This window comes from Dermochelys coriacea, chromosome 3 (assembly GCF_009764565.3).
Source record: "Dermochelys coriacea isolate rDerCor1 chromosome 3, rDerCor1.pri.v4, whole genome shotgun sequence".
Lineage (NCBI taxonomy): Eukaryota > Metazoa > Chordata > Testudines > Dermochelyidae > Dermochelys > Dermochelys coriacea.
The window spans coordinates 86,865,751-86,887,049 of NC_050070.1; the positions used below are offsets into that span (position 1 = coordinate 86,865,751).

General features: G+C 38.8%; 1 protein-coding gene across 11 annotated transcripts in view; it reads right to left on the reverse strand.

Annotated features, from left to right (window-relative positions):
- FYN (FYN proto-oncogene, Src family tyrosine kinase) overlaps nucleotides 1-21,299 on the reverse strand; it is a 191,236-nt gene that overhangs the window by 19,973 nt on the left and 149,964 nt on the right. For 7 of the 11 annotated variants that reach the window (XM_038394537.2, XM_043510848.1, XM_043510847.1 and 4 more), the window contains 7 exons: nucleotides 18,230-18,328; nucleotides 16,945-17,048; nucleotides 11,896-12,045; nucleotides 7,425-7,589; nucleotides 3,429-3,608; nucleotides 1,121-1,197; nucleotides 865-1,018 (listed from right to left, as the gene is read on the reverse strand). In XM_038394537.2, the coding sequence (XP_038250465.1) occupies nucleotides 865-1,018; nucleotides 1,121-1,197; nucleotides 3,429-3,608; nucleotides 7,425-7,589; nucleotides 11,896-12,045; nucleotides 16,945-17,048; nucleotides 18,230-18,328 (929 nt within the window). Of the gene's footprint in view, nucleotides 1-864; nucleotides 1,019-1,120; nucleotides 1,198-3,428; nucleotides 3,609-6,820; nucleotides 6,977-7,424; nucleotides 7,590-11,895; nucleotides 12,046-16,944; nucleotides 17,049-18,229; nucleotides 18,329-21,299 lie in introns of all 11 variants that reach the window. The other 4 variants (XM_038394539.2, XM_043510853.1, XM_043510852.1 and 1 more) reach the window with 2 other exon arrangements.

Genomic DNA, 21,299 nt, shown 5'->3' on the forward strand with positions numbered 1-21,299 from the left:
AACTTGAACACACTGAAAAATTAGGAATGACTCGTAAAGATTTACAGAGTACAAAGTGTGTGTGTGTGTGTGTGTGTGTGTGTGTGAGAGAGAGAGAGAGAGACAGAGAGAGAGAGAGAGAGAGATAGCTCAGCATGAACATAGGATTTTTAAAAAGGTGACTTTAAAGGAAGTGCAATAAGGGTTGCCATAAAAACTTACCATCTCAAAGAGTATTGTATATCAGTGGTTGCTCATGCCCAGCAATATGTATGGCAGTGGAGAACGGTTTTCATATTAAAAAACCCCCTAAAAAGTCCCAAAGAAAATACTGTTCTCAGACACACACAGATGTGTTAAAGAACGAGTACTTGATTAAAGTAACTTCCTCCAAAATGGACTAAAAACCAAGAAAAATGAAGTCCAGCCCAGCAATATTTACCATGGTTAGTGCATATAGGAAGAAAAAATAATTTCATTAGCATATATATATGAACGTATGCCTCAGCTTACACACATATATGTTGCTATGTTGCTGTATTGTTGTTGTTCTTCAGCTTTCCTTGTGAAGATGGCGGGAGACAGGGTGGGGAGGGGAGGAGTTCTCTGTCAGGGCACTTGGATGATACTATTTTCAGTTGAGGGCTGACCAGAATTAGCTAGAGTAGTCACAGTTAAGCAATTATACATTCCTCCTCTCCTGGGCTTTATGTACTACCTCAGCAAAGCTCCCAGCCCTTTATCAGGATTAGGAATTAAAACACAGGTTAATATTTTTTATAGGTCAAATCCTGAACTTGAAGTAACCTCTTGGTATTTTAGCATGTTTTTTTCTTCATCTGTTTCAAAAACCATATTCAAGGTTACATTTGCTACTGCTCCCACCTTGTCTCGCTGTGTATTCGTTGTCTTCAATCAATCTTGCTAATCCAAAATCAGCAATCTTGCATATTAGGCCATTCCCCACCAGGATATTTGCAGATCGCAGGTCTCTGTGTATATAATTCATTCGCTCAATGTAAGCCATCCCTCCAGCAACCTGTTAGAAGCACAGGTGTCAATAGGCATGATTTAAAAATGAAGTCCTACACGATTGTGGTACGAAACACACGCAGCTAATTGCTTATAAATTAAGACATACCTGTGCTGCCATGTCCACTAAATTCGGTAACTTTAAGGCTCTTCCTTCTCCATCTTTTAAGAAGTCTAGCAAACTCCCTGCAAATGCAAAAGTTAACACTGAAGAGTCACTTTAAGAAAACAAGGTTATTAATGAGGAGGGAGGGATTCCATTTAGTAAATAGTATTTAAGAGCAATATTTTTGGTTGAAATGACACCGTGTCAAGTTTCCAGAATTAAGGGAATATTTCAAAAACAGGGCAACTCCCACTTACAAATACATATTAATTACAAATCAATTCTGAGAATATGATACTGCTGCTTTACTATATTCTCCTATATATTTGTGGAAGATTATGTAACTAGACCAAAAAAAGGAACAAAAGCCCCATTGTCATGGGTGGCAGGTATCAAAGGCCAGAGTAGGCTGAGCTTCGCCAACCAGCTCTGTGTGGCTCTGCCCCCAGACCCTCTCCTGCTTCTTGTGGTGCTCTGCTGCGGGTCTTCCTCCTGGCCTGGGCCCTGGGGGAAGACTCTGGGTGGCTGGAGTTGGTGCTCGCGCTGCCTGCGTGGCGCTCCAGGGCTGGAGGCACTTGGACGTGTGTGTGTGTGTGTGTGTGTGTGTGTGTGTGTGTGTGTGTGTGTGTGTATGTGTGTGTGTGTGTGTGTGTGTGTGTGTGTGTGTGTGTGTGTGTGTGTGTGAGAGAGAGAGAGAGAGAGTGAGAGTGAGAGGGGGCTGGTGGGCGGAGATGAGGTGGGGCGGTGGGCTCTGGTGGGGGAAAGGGGCAGGAGGGACAGGGCCTCGGCAGAAGGGGCAGGCCAGGCGCTAGCCTCCCCAAGCCCCCAATTAACGTGCCACCCATGCCAGTTGTTTTAAATTTTCCCTGAATGTTACTGACAAAATACATATGTCTAACTTTTCATGTATGTGCTAATATTCTTTTGAACAACACTGCTCTCTAAAAGCCTGATCTAGCTGAAAACATCCACTCAATTCCAAGATAGGAAGAATAGTAAGAGGCCAATACGGCTCCTTTAGGAGCTCTTTAGTGACCTGAAAATAAAAAAGGAATCCCAGAGGCATGGACATGAGCTTCCTGGAGATGAATACAATGGCTGCATAGAAGGTATCAACAGGAGAGCTGCTGCTTTCTTGGCCATAGCATGCTGTTCCAGGAGGGAGGATTGTTGGGAAGAGATGGGGTCCACCTGAGAGCATCTGCATACACTGACTCGGCAACAGAGTGAGGAGGACTTTTCGTCATGTTCAAAGGAGGCAAGTTGACAAAAGCCCCCAGAAAGATTTTTAAAAAGGTGACCATAACAGAGGACTAAACATTGGGAGAGAAATAGAAACTTCAATAGGGGTCATCAGAGAAACCTTGAGAAATTAAAGAATTGGTCTGAAATCAAAAAGATGAAATTAAATAAAGACAAATGCAAAGTACTAAACTTAAGAAGAAAAAAAATCAAATGAACAAATATAAAATGAGGAATAACTGGTTAGGCAGTAGTACCGCTGAAAAAGATCTGGGGTGTTTTGTGGATAACAAATTGAATGAGAGTCAACAACGTGATGCAGCTGTGAAAAAGGCTAATATCCTGAGGTGTATTAACAAGAGTGACCTTGTTTTACGTAAGTTGTTTTACGTTATGTTGTCATAGTTAAGTAGATAAAAGTGATGATATATGGAGCAGCCTGAAAATTAAAGCTGTCTTCTGAGGGTAGCGTGTGTCCTAAAAGGCTCAGCACTGCCAAAGGGGGAAAAAACATCTCAGACTGACAACATGAACAAGAGATTCAATATGAACACTCTGGTGCCATGTAGAGTTAGGATTTTCTGAAGCAATATACAATATAGTTCAACGGTAGAACTTTTGAAACTCCTGTTATCAAGGAGGATAAGATGCCGTTATAACTGGAACACTTATGCTGTACTTGCCTGCTTTATTTTTTTTTTTAAGCTGTGTGTGACTTGTACAGAAACCATATCAACATTTTCAATTGTTGGGGCCCAATTCAGACCTCGGGTAATAATCTGTGCCTACTTATGCCCAGGACTGAATTTGGCCCAACATTCTTTACACTGTGTACACACACCCACCCACCCAGTGCTTGAACATAGAAAAAGAGACTTAAAAGAAAAGGAGTACTTGTGGCACTTTAGAGACTAACAAATTTATCTGAGCATAAGCTTTCGTGAAATAAATTTGTTAGTCTCTAAGGTGCCACAAGTACTCTTTTTGCGGATACAGACTAACACGGCTGTGACTCTGAAACAAAAAGACTTGTTACTCAAAAGGACCAAGGTCAGAAGCACTATTTCACCTTTATTCATGTACTCTGTGACAATATAGATTGGCTCTTCAGACACCACAGCATAAAGCTGGACTAGCTTGTCATGCTTTAGCTTCTTCATGATTTGAGCTTCCTCTAGGAAGGATTCTGGGGACATTGTGCCAGGCTTCAGAGTCTTTATTGCCACTTTAGTATTTCCATTCCATGTACCTACAACCAATTCATAGATATTTTGTTAAGTTGAGCATCCTTTTGTCTGGAAAAGGAAAAACAACATCTAATTTAAGTGCAGAGTAATTTACAAGGACACCAATATTATTTTTATTTTTAAAACTGCTTTATTTTTTTTGCTCTTTATTGTTTACATTTCTTCCTATCAATTTAGTTTTTTCGTTATGGCAAAATATTACTTTTCATTACCAATACAGGGCCTGATCTCTCCATTTGTACTCAGGTTCTGACATCAGTGGAAGTTTTGCCTAAATAAGGAATTCAGGATTGAGCTCCTGATGCTGAAATTAACACTTATTTTCTTGCTTATATAGGATAGTTTCAGTGATGTCAGTACAGCTTCAGGAATAGGGCTGGCTAGTTCACTACTGCTACATACATTATCAGAAATAGATACTGACAGAAACTAGTCTGTTACACAGAATCCTTGTAATTACAAGAGTCAGCAAGGAAGGAAACAAAGGCAAATGCTTAATTTTTTTTAAATGCAGAAATTAGTGGTGCAGGCTCTCCAGACGTGTTCTGCACTGAACACTGACTGTGAAAGTGGCACCATGGGGTTCCATGATCATTGTGTCTCAATAATTTCACATAAAATTTGGTCCCTTTATAGAGTTGATTTATGCCTTATTGACAACACCAACACCAAACGACTTAGGTAGACAATTATACTGGGTGAAATTTACTCCGTGTGTGTGGGCAGCAAAAGACCTACGTGCTATTTAAGTCCCACTTAAACCTTCAAAATACGGCATAAGTAGGACTGATGTGGTGCTGGTACTTTGTTGGGGGTGAATTTTACTCACAATCAGTAAGTAGCAGTGATCAGTCCAAGTGAGTAGTAGGAACAACCCAAAGGCAAAAATGTTTGCACATAGTGTTTGCACAATTATGACTAAATTAGTAAAAATCAAAGCCTGCTTATGTTCGATTTGAAAAAAAAAAAGCGTGTGTGTGGGAAGACTGCCGAGTTTTTGAAATAAATTGTTCTCTCTGACTAATTGAGCAAACTCTTCTTTTTAGTAAACCTGGCTCAGCAGAGTAGCACGTCTCAGTTGCACCTTAGCTGCACTTGTAATGTACCACAGATAAGGTAGTGAAATGCAAGATGGAAAGAACACTGCTTGACTTTTAGATTTCAGGGAGAATGTTGCAGGGTTGGCAGAAAACTTTACCATCTGTAAAACGGAGTGCATTTTATATGGAGTCATTGAGAAACAGAACCACACAGTGCCATTTACAGAGTCACTTCGCGGAACAACAGCACATTTTAAAACACCATGAACATGTACATTAAGAATGAAATCCTGGCCCTATGAAAGTCAATGGACATTTTGCCATTGATATCAATGAAGCCAGGATTTCACTCCAACTTCAAGCAAAATTAATTGCATGTTATCTATTTACTCTTGACTTATTAAAATTATCCCAATGTTCATTCCATCAACCTTTAGGATATGCATGGTTTGTGATTCCACTGTAAAAATATTTTATCTTCTGTAAATTTCTCCATTTAAAAAAAAATCAAAATAAGGTTTTAGGGATTTTTAAACAACCTTTTTACTAAAATTTTCATTCAAATAGTTATAATTTTTTGTTACTATGATTCGGTATTTTTATCTGCTATTGAGACCACCACTAGCACCACCACTTCCATTACTGGAGATCTGCTTATGTACAGTATTTTATCTATAGCTGGCTGGCTACTATTAAAATACATTATTAATAGCAAAACTTGAGTAATTTTTTTTTAGTATTTAACCAGCTCTAATTTTGTGCTGCTTCAGGGTCTATCAGAGATTATTACTTCCTCGTTATTATAGACTTATTATTTTTCTTAATTGTGCTTGCATTTCTTTCTGTCTGCTAGCTGCACTGTTCAAAACTATGACTGCAGTACTGTATATTTAAATACTTGTATTTGGGACACTTAATATATTTGCTGCTGAAGTTAATTCTAACTATTTAAATCTATGACATACTGAGCCATTCACTGAGAAGTAGCAGAAACTTGCAGGAAAGTTTCCCCTTACAAATTTTCCTATTTATTTTCAGTCATAGATTGATGCAAGTTCCTATGGACATTAATGTGTCCTTTGTATCATAAGTCATTAGTAATTTTGTTACCCAAAGCATTTAAACAAAGGGTCAGATTAACTGGTCCACTCTGGCTGTTTTGCGCCCTTCCCACAATGCAAACAAATAAAAACAAAGCAGCTGCAAAATCCCAGTTTAACCAACTCGTTGAGCTGGATTTACAGCTGCTTTGTGTCACTGCAGCAGCACAAAATAGCTAGCCCACACTGGTCCTACTGGCCCATGATTCTTAGGTAATATTATTGCTAATGATGAAGATGTCTTAACATACCGGAAATCTTTTTTACTGATTTTAATAGGGCTGTGAAGAGTACAAATTTACTGCAAAAACTAACTCGCTACTTATAAAATAGCTATGGTGCTTTATTTTGGTGCTGCTAAGATTTAAAAGTATAAAAATATTTTTTTAAATTATTTTATAATCAATACAAATTGAAGATCAGGTAAAGGGGATTAACTGGGCAAGTGGCAGGAGCAGAGGCCTGGCCACTGAATTTACAACTTGCAAGAATTCCTTGGTTTCAAAGCAGTGGCCCAGTGGTGCAGGTCATGACTGTCCTCCCAATCCCCAGATTTCTTTACTCGGGAGTTATAAATTGCAAACTAAACTAGCGAAGTGAATGGATGGGAAAGCTATCCTGGCAAAGTTAGCTATCCCCATATTTACTCTTATTTTTAAAACAGGGTAAGTGGCTATTTTAGGGCCTGATCCTGTAAACACTTCCCTGTATGAGGAACTTTAAACACGTGTGTGTTTTCAGGGTCAGCTACCTAAGTAACAGTTGTGCTTTACACATTCTGTATTACTTCTACTTCATTATCTAACTTAGTTATTTACTCATATGAGTAAATTTAAAGCAATTAATAAAATTTAAAGTAATAAATCCCTCATACCAGTGAATGTGAAGGGAAGAAAGTGAACACAATGTTTGCCATAGAGCGATCATAACAATCAGTCTGATCACATCAATAGACACAGGGTAATACTTCAAACAATTTGATTGTTTTTCTTAAAAATCTCTATTCAAAAGGTTTATTTCTTTTAAAATGGCCTTAAAAGATCCATCCAAAACAAAACGTATTCTCTGCCTTACCACGCCACACTTCAGCGAAACACCCCTGACCAAGCTTCTGTTCCAGAAATAATGAATCACGTGCAACTTCCCATGCATCTTTAGCCAATCCGACGGTTTGTGGAGTATGATTCGAAGCAATCACAGTTAAGTTAAAACACAAACCATCAGCTTTCTCTATAGGAAAGGAAATTAATAAAAAATACTTATAATCCAAAATTATGCATGCATTGAGAAAGATGGAAGGTGATTTGTCCTTCAGTGCCATGTTAAGTTTTTGCAAACACTCACATTTGAAACTGAAGGTAGGGAGTTTATGCCAGCTTGCTGAAAGACCCTTTGTATAATTAAGATTAGAACATGAGCTTTGATGCATTATTAAGGCTAGGGTAATTTGTCAAAACTGAAACCTTGTAAAGGAGCATATGATATCAGCTTTCTTTTGCCACAAAAGTACTTCAGATGTTTGAAACTAAAAATGTTCAAAGTCAGAAATGTATCTAAGACATTTTTCCAAATTAAAACAATTTTTTTTGGGTCTGGCCACATAACATTTTGAATTCCACCTTCCACCTTGTAATTCCCAAACAGAAAGACTATTTTAGAATAATAGTTCACTCCATACCCATCCATACTTCCCCAAACTGCCCATTTCCCAGTCTCTTGATCAACTGTAGGGATTCTCGTGGAATTTCCCAGACATCTTTGGTTTTGACAGACAGATCAGTAAGCCTTGGCATTCCTTTATGACAGGGAACTACTAAGCGGCAGCAAAGACCCGCAGCTCTCTCTGACGGAGCAGAAAATGCAGCAAACAGCAAAGAGGAAAGAAAAAAGTTTGACACATGAAACAAAAACAGTAAGCATAAAAACAATGCTACTCACAACAGCTGTTAATAGCATAACAAAGCATCTTTGAAGATTAGAACTTGAACACTGAAGCATATTCACTTGAGACAGAACAGGAAATATTTTAGTACCTGCTTCTAGACTCTTGAACTGAAGCTGACTGCAAATTGTTTTCTTACTTGAGGTAATGCCCTGGTATACTAACTCAGGATTTGTTCCTAATACTGCAATAATGCATGTTCATAATTAATTGGTGCAGTACAGATTAATATATTTATTTAAAAATACCCATTGGTAACCCATAAACTGGTTTATTTATACACTTCACATGAAATTGAATTACAAAAAATTAGTAAAGATTGTTTCTGTTTTTCTGAAAACCACTGAATGACAAAAAATTGGTAGGCACTTTATGGCATTGTAGGTTTTTGTATTGCATTCAGCTCCGCATGATGGCCACCATATTGGCATATACACCAGAGACTGAACTATGAACCTCTAGACCTACAAGCATGAGCTATTATTGCTTCAACTAAAGCTCTGTGGACAGAGGCTGTAACAACCCATATGCTCTGTAGATCAACAGAGAGGAGGACCTATAACACCCACCTAGTGGTAAGTTACATCTGCTCCTTTTCGGACAGACTAACACTACTCCTCATTGTAAACCTCACTGAACACTGACTAGCAGCAGACAGGATTAGAACAGAAATGACTCCAATTCATACAATTTTAAGCTCCCCATTCTATTATTAATAAACATTATGATTTATATATTGCTGTAAGGGCACATTGCACTTCCAAAAATAGATTGGACAAGAAGGTACCTACTCTTTAGGTAGTTGAAGTGGTTTTGCAGAAAGTGAAAGGAGAAGGTTTGCTAAAAGATGTACAAACTATCAAAGACTGCAAATCAGGGAACTTGAACCAGCAAGTCAGCCTGTTCGTTTGGAAGCACCTCCACTGGGAAGGTTAGAACAATGGCTACTCAATGAGTGTTTCTTTAGATGTTTGGAAGCCTCTGCATGGGCTTGAGTGGCTGCAACAGGGAATTTAGGGATCTCATGGTCTTCTGCTCTCCTTTAAGAGAGAGGAGCCCATCAAAGACATATTTGCTGCTCCAAGGAAATGGACACTGAATGCCTAAGAATAGACCAGACCTACTTTTTCATGAATAGCCCGTCACGCCTAACCTTATGGGATGGGTGACTGGAATTCAAGTGCTCTGTTAGTGGAAAGTCCAAGCTGACTTCAGATCATCCTGAGTAAGAGCCGGTATTATCTTAGTACCTTTGATCCCTTAGGTTTATCCATGAAACTCAAGATACTGTACCAGAGATGAGAAGAAATGCCTTGAATCTAAGGATCCAAGTATTTATTGTTGTTCAGTGTAAAAATCACCTTAAGCATAAGTTATAACCACTCTCTTGGGTAGGCCCATCAGGAAGAAGGAAGAAGAAAAAGCAGGGCAGGGCAGAAATATGCCACACAGAAAACAGAGCATGGATATAACATACAGGAAAAAAACCATGGAAGTTTTTAAAAACATGCACTGTTCAAAAATCTTTCATAAAGTACATTTGAGTCACTTATTATGAAAAGCTAAGACAAGAATTTTCTTAAAAATATATGCTTCTATTTTAAAATATGCCTATTGAAAGGTATGTTCACCTTTTACATAAATATTAGTTAACCTGTTCAGAGCTTAGGCCTTTAAATTGTAAGTATTGTATATACAATTTGAAGCTAATCATGGAAGATAAAACAATGCAGCTTGCACTTCTGGCTAGAGGAAAAAGGTACAATTTCATTAATTATTATGCAATGAAAAAATGTTGAAGGACAGAGGGATATAACTTCCCTCCCAAATGAAGTACTGCAGGAGTCATTGTCTTTACTTTTTTTTTTGAATCAGCCATTATTATTTTATATAAATAAAATATGGAGAGTGCTGTACATGTAACACTCAGTGGAAAAATATAGGCAATATAGTATACATAAATGTATAAGGAAGTACGAGTACACCTTCTGGGTAAATTATTTCTCTCTGTCTTTAATGACACTTTCAGGCAGTCAGAAATTAGCATGGAGCACTCCTTGCTCCACTAGTAATACTTTGGTGTAATATGCTGTATGTCAGCAGTTGCTAATGCAGAGTAAATTCAGGCACTAAAATGTGAGAATTAATTTCAGCAGCTCTGTTGGCTTACAAATGTAACTTTGGCAAAAACCTTTACTACAATAAAATATTACCTTTAATAAGCTCTGCATCAATCCCATGTAACATTTTTGGCCAAGTCAACTCAGAGTGCTTTAAACTGGTTTCTTCAGTTGCTTGTTAGTACTATTAATTTTGTCAATTTCAAAAGGTTGTGCAGGGTGTGGAATGATTATATGCTTTTTGATTAAAGTGCATGGTGCTGAAACAAGCCAATTAAGAGTAATTTAGAGAAGTATGCGGCTAACTTTTGTGCCTTGTGCCAACTAGGTGGTGGCCCTTCCCAATTATTATCCATCCTGTTCATGCCTGAGGGTCACACATTTAACATTGGTGGAAACAGATTCTTTCTGTATTAAAAGCGTGGCATAGCCTGAGAGGGAGAGATAATGAGGTATGGAGTATATTTCACCTTGCTGAATTAAATCCAGTCTAGGAAGAAAAAAAAGAAAAGTACCACCTGTGGCACCTTAGAGACTAACAAATTTATTTGAGCATAAGCTTTCATGAGCTACACGAAGCGAGCTGTAGCTCACGAAAGCTTATGCTCAAATAAATTTGTTAGTCTCTAAGGTGCCACAAGTACTACTTTTCTTTTTTGCGAATACAGACTAACACGGCTGCTACTCTGAAACCAGTCTAGGAAGGTGTCCAGAAAGTTGTTACTATCTAACATCTGTCACATGGCCTGTGTAAAATGAGTTTGTGGTCTCAATCCACTTTCCATTAAAAAAGTGGTGACAAAACAACGCATCACCACAATTAATTAATTAGCAGAGGCATGGAGACTGTACTATTTTCCAACCCCAGTGCTCAGGCACAGTGGCAGGGCTGTGTGGGGAAGCCTACACTACAACTGTTCATGAGCTACCCAGTCTGCAGCTAAACAGAGGACTTGTGCCCTAAATACACACAAACATCTAGAGTATGACATTCAAAAGGGCTCCGTATTGGCTCCACTCTGCTTCTAAGGGCCCGTCTACCCAAACAATTAGCTTGCAGCAAGCTGGGGAATGAATCTACACCACACTAGCTGGCCAAGGACTAACTGTCCACCTGCACCCTGCTGACATGCGTTAACAGCCCATCAGTTCCCTCTGATCTAGTCCTCTTTGAAGTGGGACTAGATCAAAGTGCACTAACAAAGTTGTTAATGCGCATCAGCCCTGGACAGACAGTTTGCAGCAGTGGGGTGGATTCACATCCCAGTTTGCTATGAACTAAATGTCTGTATAGACAAGCCCTCAGCCAGTGGGAATTTTAATACTGATTTCAATAAGAGAAGAACTAGGTCAGTGCTGAGTACTTCTGAAAAAAAAAAGTGAATCCTTATTAATTTTTTCTACAAAAAGAAAATTTACCTTTAAAAATACTGAATTGGCATGTGCAGTAGCAACATGGGTTAAAGCCAATCAGAAAATAAAGCAAAAGTGATGAAATGGAAAGTGGCTAAATTACAAAGGGAGTCAAAGCCTCAGATCTGAATGACCCCGTGCTCTTATAGACTCTGAATCAAAATGCTGATCTGAATTTTGCTGTTGACCACTAACTCAGTTATCGATATGAATTTTGTTGTTCAAGCTCATCTGTAGTCTAAACCCTGGTAATTGCAAAATTATTTTTGTTCAGAGAACAAGATGTATCCAATGCAAGTAAGTGAGTTTCAAAAATAATGATTGAAATGCCATGTACCACAGGAATTATTTGGATAATTGTACACTAGGAAGTTCCCCAAAGTTGTGCAGTTCACAAAGTACGTAGCTTAGATGAGTGCACAAATGCACTTTGGGGATTTTAGAAAGAAAAAATAAACAGGAGAACAAATGAAATTTCACTGCCAATGTACTCTATGAATGATGTGTAAAACTGCTTATAAATAATGGGAAAGGGATAATAAAGATGCACTGCAGTGAATGAGACACTTAATAAAAAGACTCCTTAGGACATCTTACAGAGAGAGGAGAGCTAAACAGCAAACATTTTTGTTTTGCAACAGTCGAGAGAATCAGATATTTATCTGCAAAGTTACCTGAATAATGCTGAACTAGCTGCTGAAGTGTTTCAAACTGTGCCCTAGTTGTGATATAATATCCGCCACTGTCAAGTTTACGAATCTTATAATGTTTGACATGGTCTCCTTTCATATCATCCCAATCACGAATAGACAGGGAATAGGCACCTGTTCAAAGTAAGGAGAAAAAAAAAGTATAAGCCGTCATTTTTAGACAATTTAAAAAAAAGTGTCAGTCACTTATTATTAGACTAAAAAGACATTGCACAGAAATAGTAAATATTATACTTTAAATAAGAACGGGTGAGCCTAACAAAATTACAGGTTTCAGAGTAGCAGCCGTGTTAGTCTGTATTCACAAAAAGAAAAGGAGTACTTGTGGCACCTTGGAGACTAACAAATTTATTAGAGCATAAGCGTGAGCTACAGCTCACTTCATCGGATGCATTTGGTGGAAAAAACAGAGGAGAGATTTATATACACACACACACAGAGAACATGAAACAATGGGTTTATCCTACACACTGTAAGGAGAGTGATCACTTAAGATAAGCCATCACCAGCAGCAGGGGGGTGAAAGGAGGAAAACCTTTCATGGTGACAAGCAAGGTAGGCTAATAACAAAATAACAGAACGCCACTAGCCATCACCTTCACCCCCAATTAAAACCTCTCCAACGCATCAAGGATCTACAACCTATCCTGAAGGACGACCCAGCACTCTCACAGATCTTGGGAGACAGGCCAGTCCTTGCTTACAGACAGCCCCCCCACCTGAAGCAAATACTCACCAGCAACCACATACCACACAACAGAACCACTAACCCAAGAACCTATCCTTGCAACAAAGCCCATTGCCAACTCTGTCCACATATCTATTCAGAGTACACCATCCTAGGGCCTAATCACATCAGCCACACTATCAGAGGCTCATTCACCTGCACATCTACCAACGTGATATATGCCATCATGTGCCAGCAATGCCCCTCTGCCATGTATATTGGTCAAACTGGACAGTCTCTATGTAAAAGAATAAATGGAAACAAATCAGATGTCAAGAATTATAACATTCAAAAACCAGGCGGAGAATACTTCAGTCTCTTTGTTCACTCGATTACAGACCTAAAAGTTGCAATTCTTCAACAAAAAAACTTCAAAACCAGACTCCAATGAGACACTGCTGAATTGGAATTAATTTGCTAACTAGATACAATTAACTTAGGCTTGAATAAAGACTGGGAGTCGATGGGTCATTTACTTTTACACAAAGTAAAACTATTTCCCCTGTTTATTCCCCCCTTCCCCCAACACTGTTCCTCAGACGTTCTTGTCAACTGCTGGAAATGGCCCACCCTGATCATCACTACAAAAGGTTCCCGTTCCCCCCCCCCCGCTCTCCTGCTGATAATAGCTTACCTTAAGTGATCACTCTTGTTACAGTGTGTATGGTAACATCCATTGTTTCATGTTCTCTATGTATATAAATCTCCCCACTGTATTTTCTACTGAATGCATCCGATGAAGTGAGCTGTAGCTCACGAAAGCTTATGCTCAAATAAATGTTAGTCTCTAAGGTGCCACAAGTACTCCTTTTCTTTTTGTGAATACAGACTAAGATGACTGCTACTCTGAAAACTGCAAATACTGTGATTTAGATAAATGGCAAAATATGGTAAATGTCGAGATTTTCATGGCACTGGCTGGAGATAGTGATTTTATAGTTACATAGTGCTTTTCATCCAGAAGAATCTTAAATTGCTTTTCAAACATTAACAACCAAATAATAAACTTTAAATATAACAATCACTTTGTCCACTACTGCAGTGCAGCCATCCTGGAGAGAGAAAACAGGACAACACAGACTATCCATCAAGCAGGGACACAGACCTGCAAGAATGCCCATTGAACATGTCTCTCCAAATCCACGGTAGGACTCTGTCTAATGCCTAGACTGGAAAGCAGACATACAAATCTGTCCTCTTCCTTATCAGAGATGACAATATATCCTACAGCATGAAGCAGTTTTCTGACTAAAAGATTTGTGACTTCAGAACTGAAGGAGCTGAGATGTATCTTTATCCAAAGCTTAAAAGGAGATTGTGTCCGCACAGAATTGATTCAAGCTCATGAGAATCTGCACTGTCATAAGCTCTATCATTCTGGTGCCATTTTCCCTCCTCATAAATGAAGAGGCAACCAGGAATATGCTGGTGAAAGTTGCCCTTTTCTACAGTTTCAATCTGCCCAATACATGAGATTGGTCACTACAACCTCCAGGCTTGAGGAAAAACAATACTGATTGTACCTTTTGTGACAACATATACACAGGGCCGGCTCCAGGCACCAGCATTCCAAGCAGCTGCGTGGAGCAGCAGTTCAAAAGGGGCAGTAGTGCGTCCGGCCGCAGCGGGAAATCGATGGCAGCCCCTCTGTTCCGCCTGCTGCGGCGGCAAATCGGCGGCAGCTTCTTCCTTTCGCTGTCTGCAGCGGCAGTTTTTTTCACTGCTTGGGGCGGCCAAAGCTGTAGAGCTGGCCCTGCTTATACATTATCTCCTTTCAGCAGTATCACTGGCGAAACGGTGCTTAAAAGCAGCTATGCAACCAGCTTTTCTGCTGGAAAGTATCTCCCTAGGTCCAACTTGGAGACAACTGCAAGGAGGAGTCAGATATAGAATTTAAAAATTCCTTTGGTCATACTGGATTGCAACAGACTTCCCATGAGCTGTTCACCACAGATTTGAGCTCCAGTGAGCAAGACCCTCATAGGGCACGTCCGTACTGCAAAGAAAAACTTGTGGTGCCGAGTCTCAGAGCCCAGATCAATTGGCTTAGGCTGAGGGGCTAAAAATAGCACTGTAGACATTCCTGCTCAGGCTGGAGCCTGGCCTCAGAGACTCTCCCCTATGACTGAGTTTTGAGAACATCAACATTGCTATTTTTAGCTCTGCAGCCCGAGCTAATTGACTTGGGCTCTGGGACTTGGTACAGCAGGCTTTTCTTTGCAGTGTAGACACACCCCGAACCTGCTGCAAGAGCTCTCAAACTCCTGTTGTTCATCCTTTAGGATTAGGAAAAACACCACCCGGAAAACTGCCGATGTTTATATACATTTGATTCTGTTTTGTAAGAGAGGGAGACGTACTCAGGAGGAGAGAAAGATTTTTGTTAGCATGGAGCAAAAATTGCACATTTAGGAGCTTATTTTTCTGAAGAGATTTCCCTATTGAGATAAATACATCTCTACAAGTTGAGTTCAGAGATTCTTTTTTAAAATAGTTTGGGGGCCAGAGTAATAAACCTGCTCTCAAGCTATGCTTTGTATTGACATTTTTACATCGGAGTCCTACTCATGCAAGCTTTCCAGGCATAGTTCTTTACTTAGATATCTAGGCTTCTGTAAGACTTGCACCCCTGGCAACAGCTGTATTTTCCTTAGTCACGCTCACTATCTGATTAGTATTTTAGATTCTTTAGAAAAATGTAAACATAGCCTTACGCTCCAGTCCTGCAATCGGATCTGTGTATGCAGCCCCTTGTGTAGCCCCACTGACCTCAGATCAAATGGAAGGACTGGAGAATCTTCATGTATTTCATTGTTCAATAACCTACAGTGTACTTACTAACTGTGCCATAAGGGACAAATACACACATACATGTATGGATAAATATTGCATATACACAAGCATACAACTTTAAAAAAACCCCCAAAATACATAAAATAAACAGCATGGAGGAGGGGAGAACGATCATATAGGCAAGTAGTGATGACATGTCTGGGGAGTCAGGCATTGAAAGGATGAGATGACAGGTTTGATTTATTTATTTTCAAAGTGGAGGGAGTGGGAAAGCTTGACCAAAGAGGGTTAAACTCACTCCTGAAGTCAAACTTAATACTTTTAACATGATCCTGGCTGATTCATAGATTTTAAAACCAGAAAAGACCATTATGATCATTTTGTCTGACCATTATAACATAAGCCACAGATTTTCAGTGATTCCTACATCAAGTCCATAACTTCTCATTGAGCTAGAGTGCTTTTAGAAAGTCTTGATTTAAAGACTCCAAGAGATGGAGAATCCACCATCCAATATGTTTTATTCTTTGATCTGAATGGCAAGTTGGCTAAATTTTCTCTTTCACCGTCTTCCCTGAGATGCCCCATGCATGAGTCGGGAAATAGTAATGTTGACAGTGGACATGAAATTAAATAAAACACCACAAAACCCCTCCATTTCCAACGGAAGCCTGTCCTGTTGCTGTAGAAAGCCTCAGCAAAGTCATGCAGCAAAGAAAATGAGGTTGATATTATATCGAAATGCATCCGATGAAGTGAGCTGTAGCTCACGAAAGCTTATGCTCTAATAAATTTGTTAGTCTCTAAGGTGCCACAAGTACTCCTTTTCTTTATGGAAAGTCTAGAAGCTATACAGCCATAGAGACTATGAATACTGTGCTTTGACTCTGGTTGCTATGCTACGGGCACTTGTATCTGGCTGCTACACGAAGGTCAAGTTGCAGGGTAATAGCATGGGAAGCTATCCTTTTGAAGCAACAGAATATCAACTCTGACATTCCATTTGGAATTAGGGGCTCTGAAGGAATGATTTGGCACTTGCACCTGAATTATTAAATAGGATGTATCATATAACGAGAGGTCAGATTGGAAAATATAAATGGTGCTACTCTTTTAAGTCCTGTGAACAACCTTAACTCCACCCACTCATGATGTCAACTCTTCACACAATGCTCCTTCTTTTCACATGCTTTTGAAATACTTGAATTTAAAATGGTTAAAAAAATTCTGTGACACTAGCATTCTAAAGAGATGAAGAAAGTATGGAGAAACATTACCCCCCCCAAAAACTCCTTACTTATATTCTTTCGAGAAGGTGAGATTTGGTCATTTTAATTGTACAGAAATAAATAATAGTTTTCACTTAATTGAGTTGTAGTGATCACTGCAGTCTGACTAGGTGATATCATTCTATCTTGCTGATTTGTCATAACCATGAGCTACAATTTCTGTCTTACACGTACCATTAATATTTATAGAACTGGCCATTTTACCTTTGGTGGTTTCACTTTCACGGATAAGGAAGGTACCTCGTGGGTTTCCAAATGACAACAGCTGTCTCTCAGCATCTTTTCGGCCAAGTTTGCCAAAATACCACCTTAAAAACATAAGAGGAGGTAAGAACAATGCTAGATAGGATGCTCAGAAGGGTTACTTGACTTGCAAAGCTCCAAAATAGTAGATGATTGAAGAAAACTACAGATCCCTCTATTCTGTCCACTGTGGTCCTCATACTTTAGGCTTTACCCTGGAACACAAGTGACAGGTAGTGTATAGAAAGTCTGAAAGAAGCAGCCGGTCTTTGGGTTTGGAAGGGTGATCAACATCCACCTCAAGCCTCTGGTAAGTGCTGATATCTAGTGCTTGCCAGAATTTGGACTATTGCATATAGTGGATAGAATGAATGAAAAACAAGTTGAGCACATTTTAAAAATGCGCTGCCACTGGAAAGAGAGCTGCAATCAGACTAACTTCTGAGTCAACAGTATATTTTACATTTTGTTTTAAATTGCAGTATAACAGTTTATTCACCGGTGGCTTCTTGATTATATACCCATTTTATCAATGGCCAATTTCTCCTCTTGCACCAGAGCTAAAAAAAACTGAATAGAGGGACCAGATATAACCTAAGAGAGTAAAATTTTTTCATGATTCTGTAGATTTTTATGCTCTCAATGCCATTGTGCTAGATTCATTTCTTTGTTCTTGGCATCCAATAATGTAAATTTGTTTGAAATCAAAACAACTCATTAAAATAAGGCAATTTCACGATGTAACTTTTATGCTTGGTGTTTCAAATACGGATTGCTCTAATGGCACAACATGCCGATTATGAGATAAATATAATGAAGCTCACGGGCTCTTAAAGTGTTAGTCCACAGGGGCTATAGCCCCTTCAAACGATGCTTTATTGCCTGCTGCAGACTCTGTGGGCCATCATCCCACATTAAAAATAACGGTTGGTACAATCTGTCCTGTTTTACGTAAATTACTTGTTCCTGGGGCACTGGCAAGTTAGTTTGGGCAACTCTAGTCTAAAGCAAGAAACTGGCTAGCATAACAGAACAAGGTCTGCTTCATTTGCTGTGGTTTCTTCCTCTTTGTTTTGACACTGCTCAGTTTCTGCTCCCTTTGTTACTAATTACCTATTTATCAGTGCAGCTGAAAACTGAAATAAAAATGACGCAAGTCACTTGAAAATCACTACAATCAACTTGAATTCTCAAATCTCCTTCAATTACAGTGTTAATATCTCTTTAAAACAAAAAGAAAACATACTCCTCTGCTTGGATGGAGTCGACTGGAGCCACATAATTACTGGGAATGTAACCAGTTTCTCCTGTTGTCAAGGAACGTGCCTCCCACCAGTCTCCTTCACTGAAGGAATAGAGGTGAGAAAGTCCGAGTGAAAAATACAGTTGCAAAGAAAATTATTTGACTGCGAAAACATGAAGCTGTAGGTAATGCTTAGAATTAACAACAACTTAACATTTTTATCATACAGGCATTTTGGAAAGAGAATGTGGTACCATTTTAAGCCAAATTAAGACATGTACCTTTATGCACCTTTTTACAATTTTTTTTAAATTGGTGATCAGAAGTATAGTTTTCCAAATTCAGCACAGTGGCATAAAAGGCTATTTATTTCCACTCCAGTCACCCGCAGTAAGGGCTGAGTTTGACTTGGAGTATTGAATAACTGGTGCGGGGCCAATTTTCAAATATAGGTTCTTGTGAGGGCCCTGAAACAAAATACTAGATCCAAACTTTTGGGAAGTTTGAGCCGCGTCCATCTCTAACCTTACTAGAACATCCACACCTTAAGCAGGATGCAATTGATGGATATTCAAGAATGTAACAAGGCCATTTACTTGCCTTGTTACCAGTCTGCAGCTTGGGATAGCCTCTGAAAATTGGGGTCTGTGTTGCTTCTCCTGGTCACCAACAAAAGCTATTTTAAATAATAAATGATTTGGCTACATTTTCAAATCATTGTGCAAGCCACTTCTCCCAAACCTTTCAAAAGAAAGAAAAACAGGGCCATCTCAGTACAGTGACTGCCCCCTCCCACACCCATACACAGCTTCAGTTTATGTCAATAATAGGCAGATATATAGAATAAAGACAAGAGATGGTCCTTAGAAGAAAATCTGCTGTAATGAAATGCAATAGCTTTAGAAAATGTTTATTTCTCAGCTTTTACAGAATGAGAGGATTCATGGTTTAGTGGTCTGAATACAATGCTGGGAGCCAGATAACTCCGACTTCCAAGTCCATCTCGAGTGTGGACTACAGGGGATTGAATTGCAGAGCTCACCAAAGCACTGTGCTCTAACTGTCCTGTGTGGACACTGCTGGTTTGATCTAAAAGGTACCTAGTTTGCATTAACATAGCCCACTTTCAAATAGGACTATGTTATCACAAAGTAGGTACCTTTTCGTTAGCGTCAGCAGTGTCCACTTGGGGCAGTACATCTCAACACTCTACAATCCTCATTCCTGTAGTTCACTCTGGCACACTGTAGCCAAGCTAAAGACTCAGATAGTTTATAAATTCTGTCTCTATTTCCAAATCTGTAAAATGGAGATTTAATTAAATTATACAGAATTATCAAATGTGAACTAAAAATCTTAAAGCTTCCAATAAGCAAACAGGAACTACAGAAATCAGATATGGCAATGCTGTTTTGAACAAGCATTTAAATTATATGAAGATGAACTATCTTAAAACTTCCTATTTCTCTGTGAGCTAGTTTCTGAGAGAACTTGTAAAATGCTTCATAAGATAGCTCAGAAAACAGCTGAACTTAGTCAAACAGGAGATGTTCTTTTTCATCTTTTGATATTGTAATCTTTAAAAAAAATAATCCACATTCTGTTATTCATTTTATGAGTGTGATTCCCCCCCCCCCCCAGTCTATTTGCAGTAGGGCTCAGGCAATCTCATCCATAACACAATCTTTATTCAGGAAATTTTGGTTAACACCATCTAACATGGTACCTAAAATAATGCACCTAAATAAAAATAGGTGGTTTTCAGGAGTTGTTGAGCACACACAGATATTACTGACTTTCATAGAAGCTGTGGGTGTTCAGCACCTCTGAAAATTGGGCCACTTCTGTTTATGTGCCTAACTTTATGCAGTCAAAGTTTGAAATCTTGTCCTTTGTGTCCATATAAAATATTTTTGGGAGATGACAAAATGCTTTTATTAATAAATACAATTAAAATCCTCTATGAAATCTTTGTTTCTATTATTGCACAACAGAGATCTATTAGTTATTTTTTATTTCCAATGTATTATTGCACATAAATTCCACTAGATGGAGGTATTTTATCATATCCATAAATACTACATACTGTATGTCATAAAATGTTCCAAAAGAGAAAAACATAAATCTTTCTCAATGTGCTGGTGAGGAGGGGAATTAAATTACATTTGGTATCAACCTACAGCAAATCCAACATTAATTTTAGGGATCCATGAAATAGCTTAGATAAAGTTTATTACTGATCTGAACTTTCACCCAGAAGATTAACCAAACCTGAACCTCTTTTAGACTGAAAAAGAAATCTGTTCAATTGATAACAAAACAAACTCATTTTTGTGCACCTGTGTGCTTCATGATTCCAAGCAGCACCAGAAGAGCACAAAAGAGGCTTATTTTGTATTATATCCAGCCTGAAAGGAACATAAAGAAAGTATGAATTCTCACAACAAAGCCTGTTCTTGTAAGTTTCCATCCTGATTTTCAACATTCCAGGAGTGTGGTTAGGTATTGGAGGTTCTGACTATGTAGGCCCAATCCTGATAGTTACTGAGCACCCACAATTCCTAAGGGAGTCAATGGGTAGCTGATTTTCTTTCTAGAAAACCTTCCTCCACACAATATATACCAACATCAAAATGCATTGCTACCATTCATGTGTGGGTGGAATCTGTTCTTTTTCTCCATCCTTACAATGACTCCAAATAATATAGCTTACTGTGAGCTCCCATTGACTTCATTAAGTGGAATGTTTAAGCAATTTATAATAGACTGATTTTTTTGTGTGTTTCAAGCCATGATATAGCTTGCGGCAAGGCTTCAAGGCTAGGATAGTACCAGGCAATATGAAAAAAGTGGATAATATGAAAATCTTTAGTCAGATTTTTTTTTTGCATTTGCTAATTTAGAAGTGGAGATGTTTTCAAACTGCTATTCTCTTTACAAGTCTTAACTGAGGCTTCTGTACTTTCATCTAGATCAAAGCTCTCCAGCTGCACAGTTTCATGAAATATTCCACAGAACTACCTGACTCTTTTCATTTTAATGGATGCTGGGCCAAACTGAGCCCAGAAGTTAT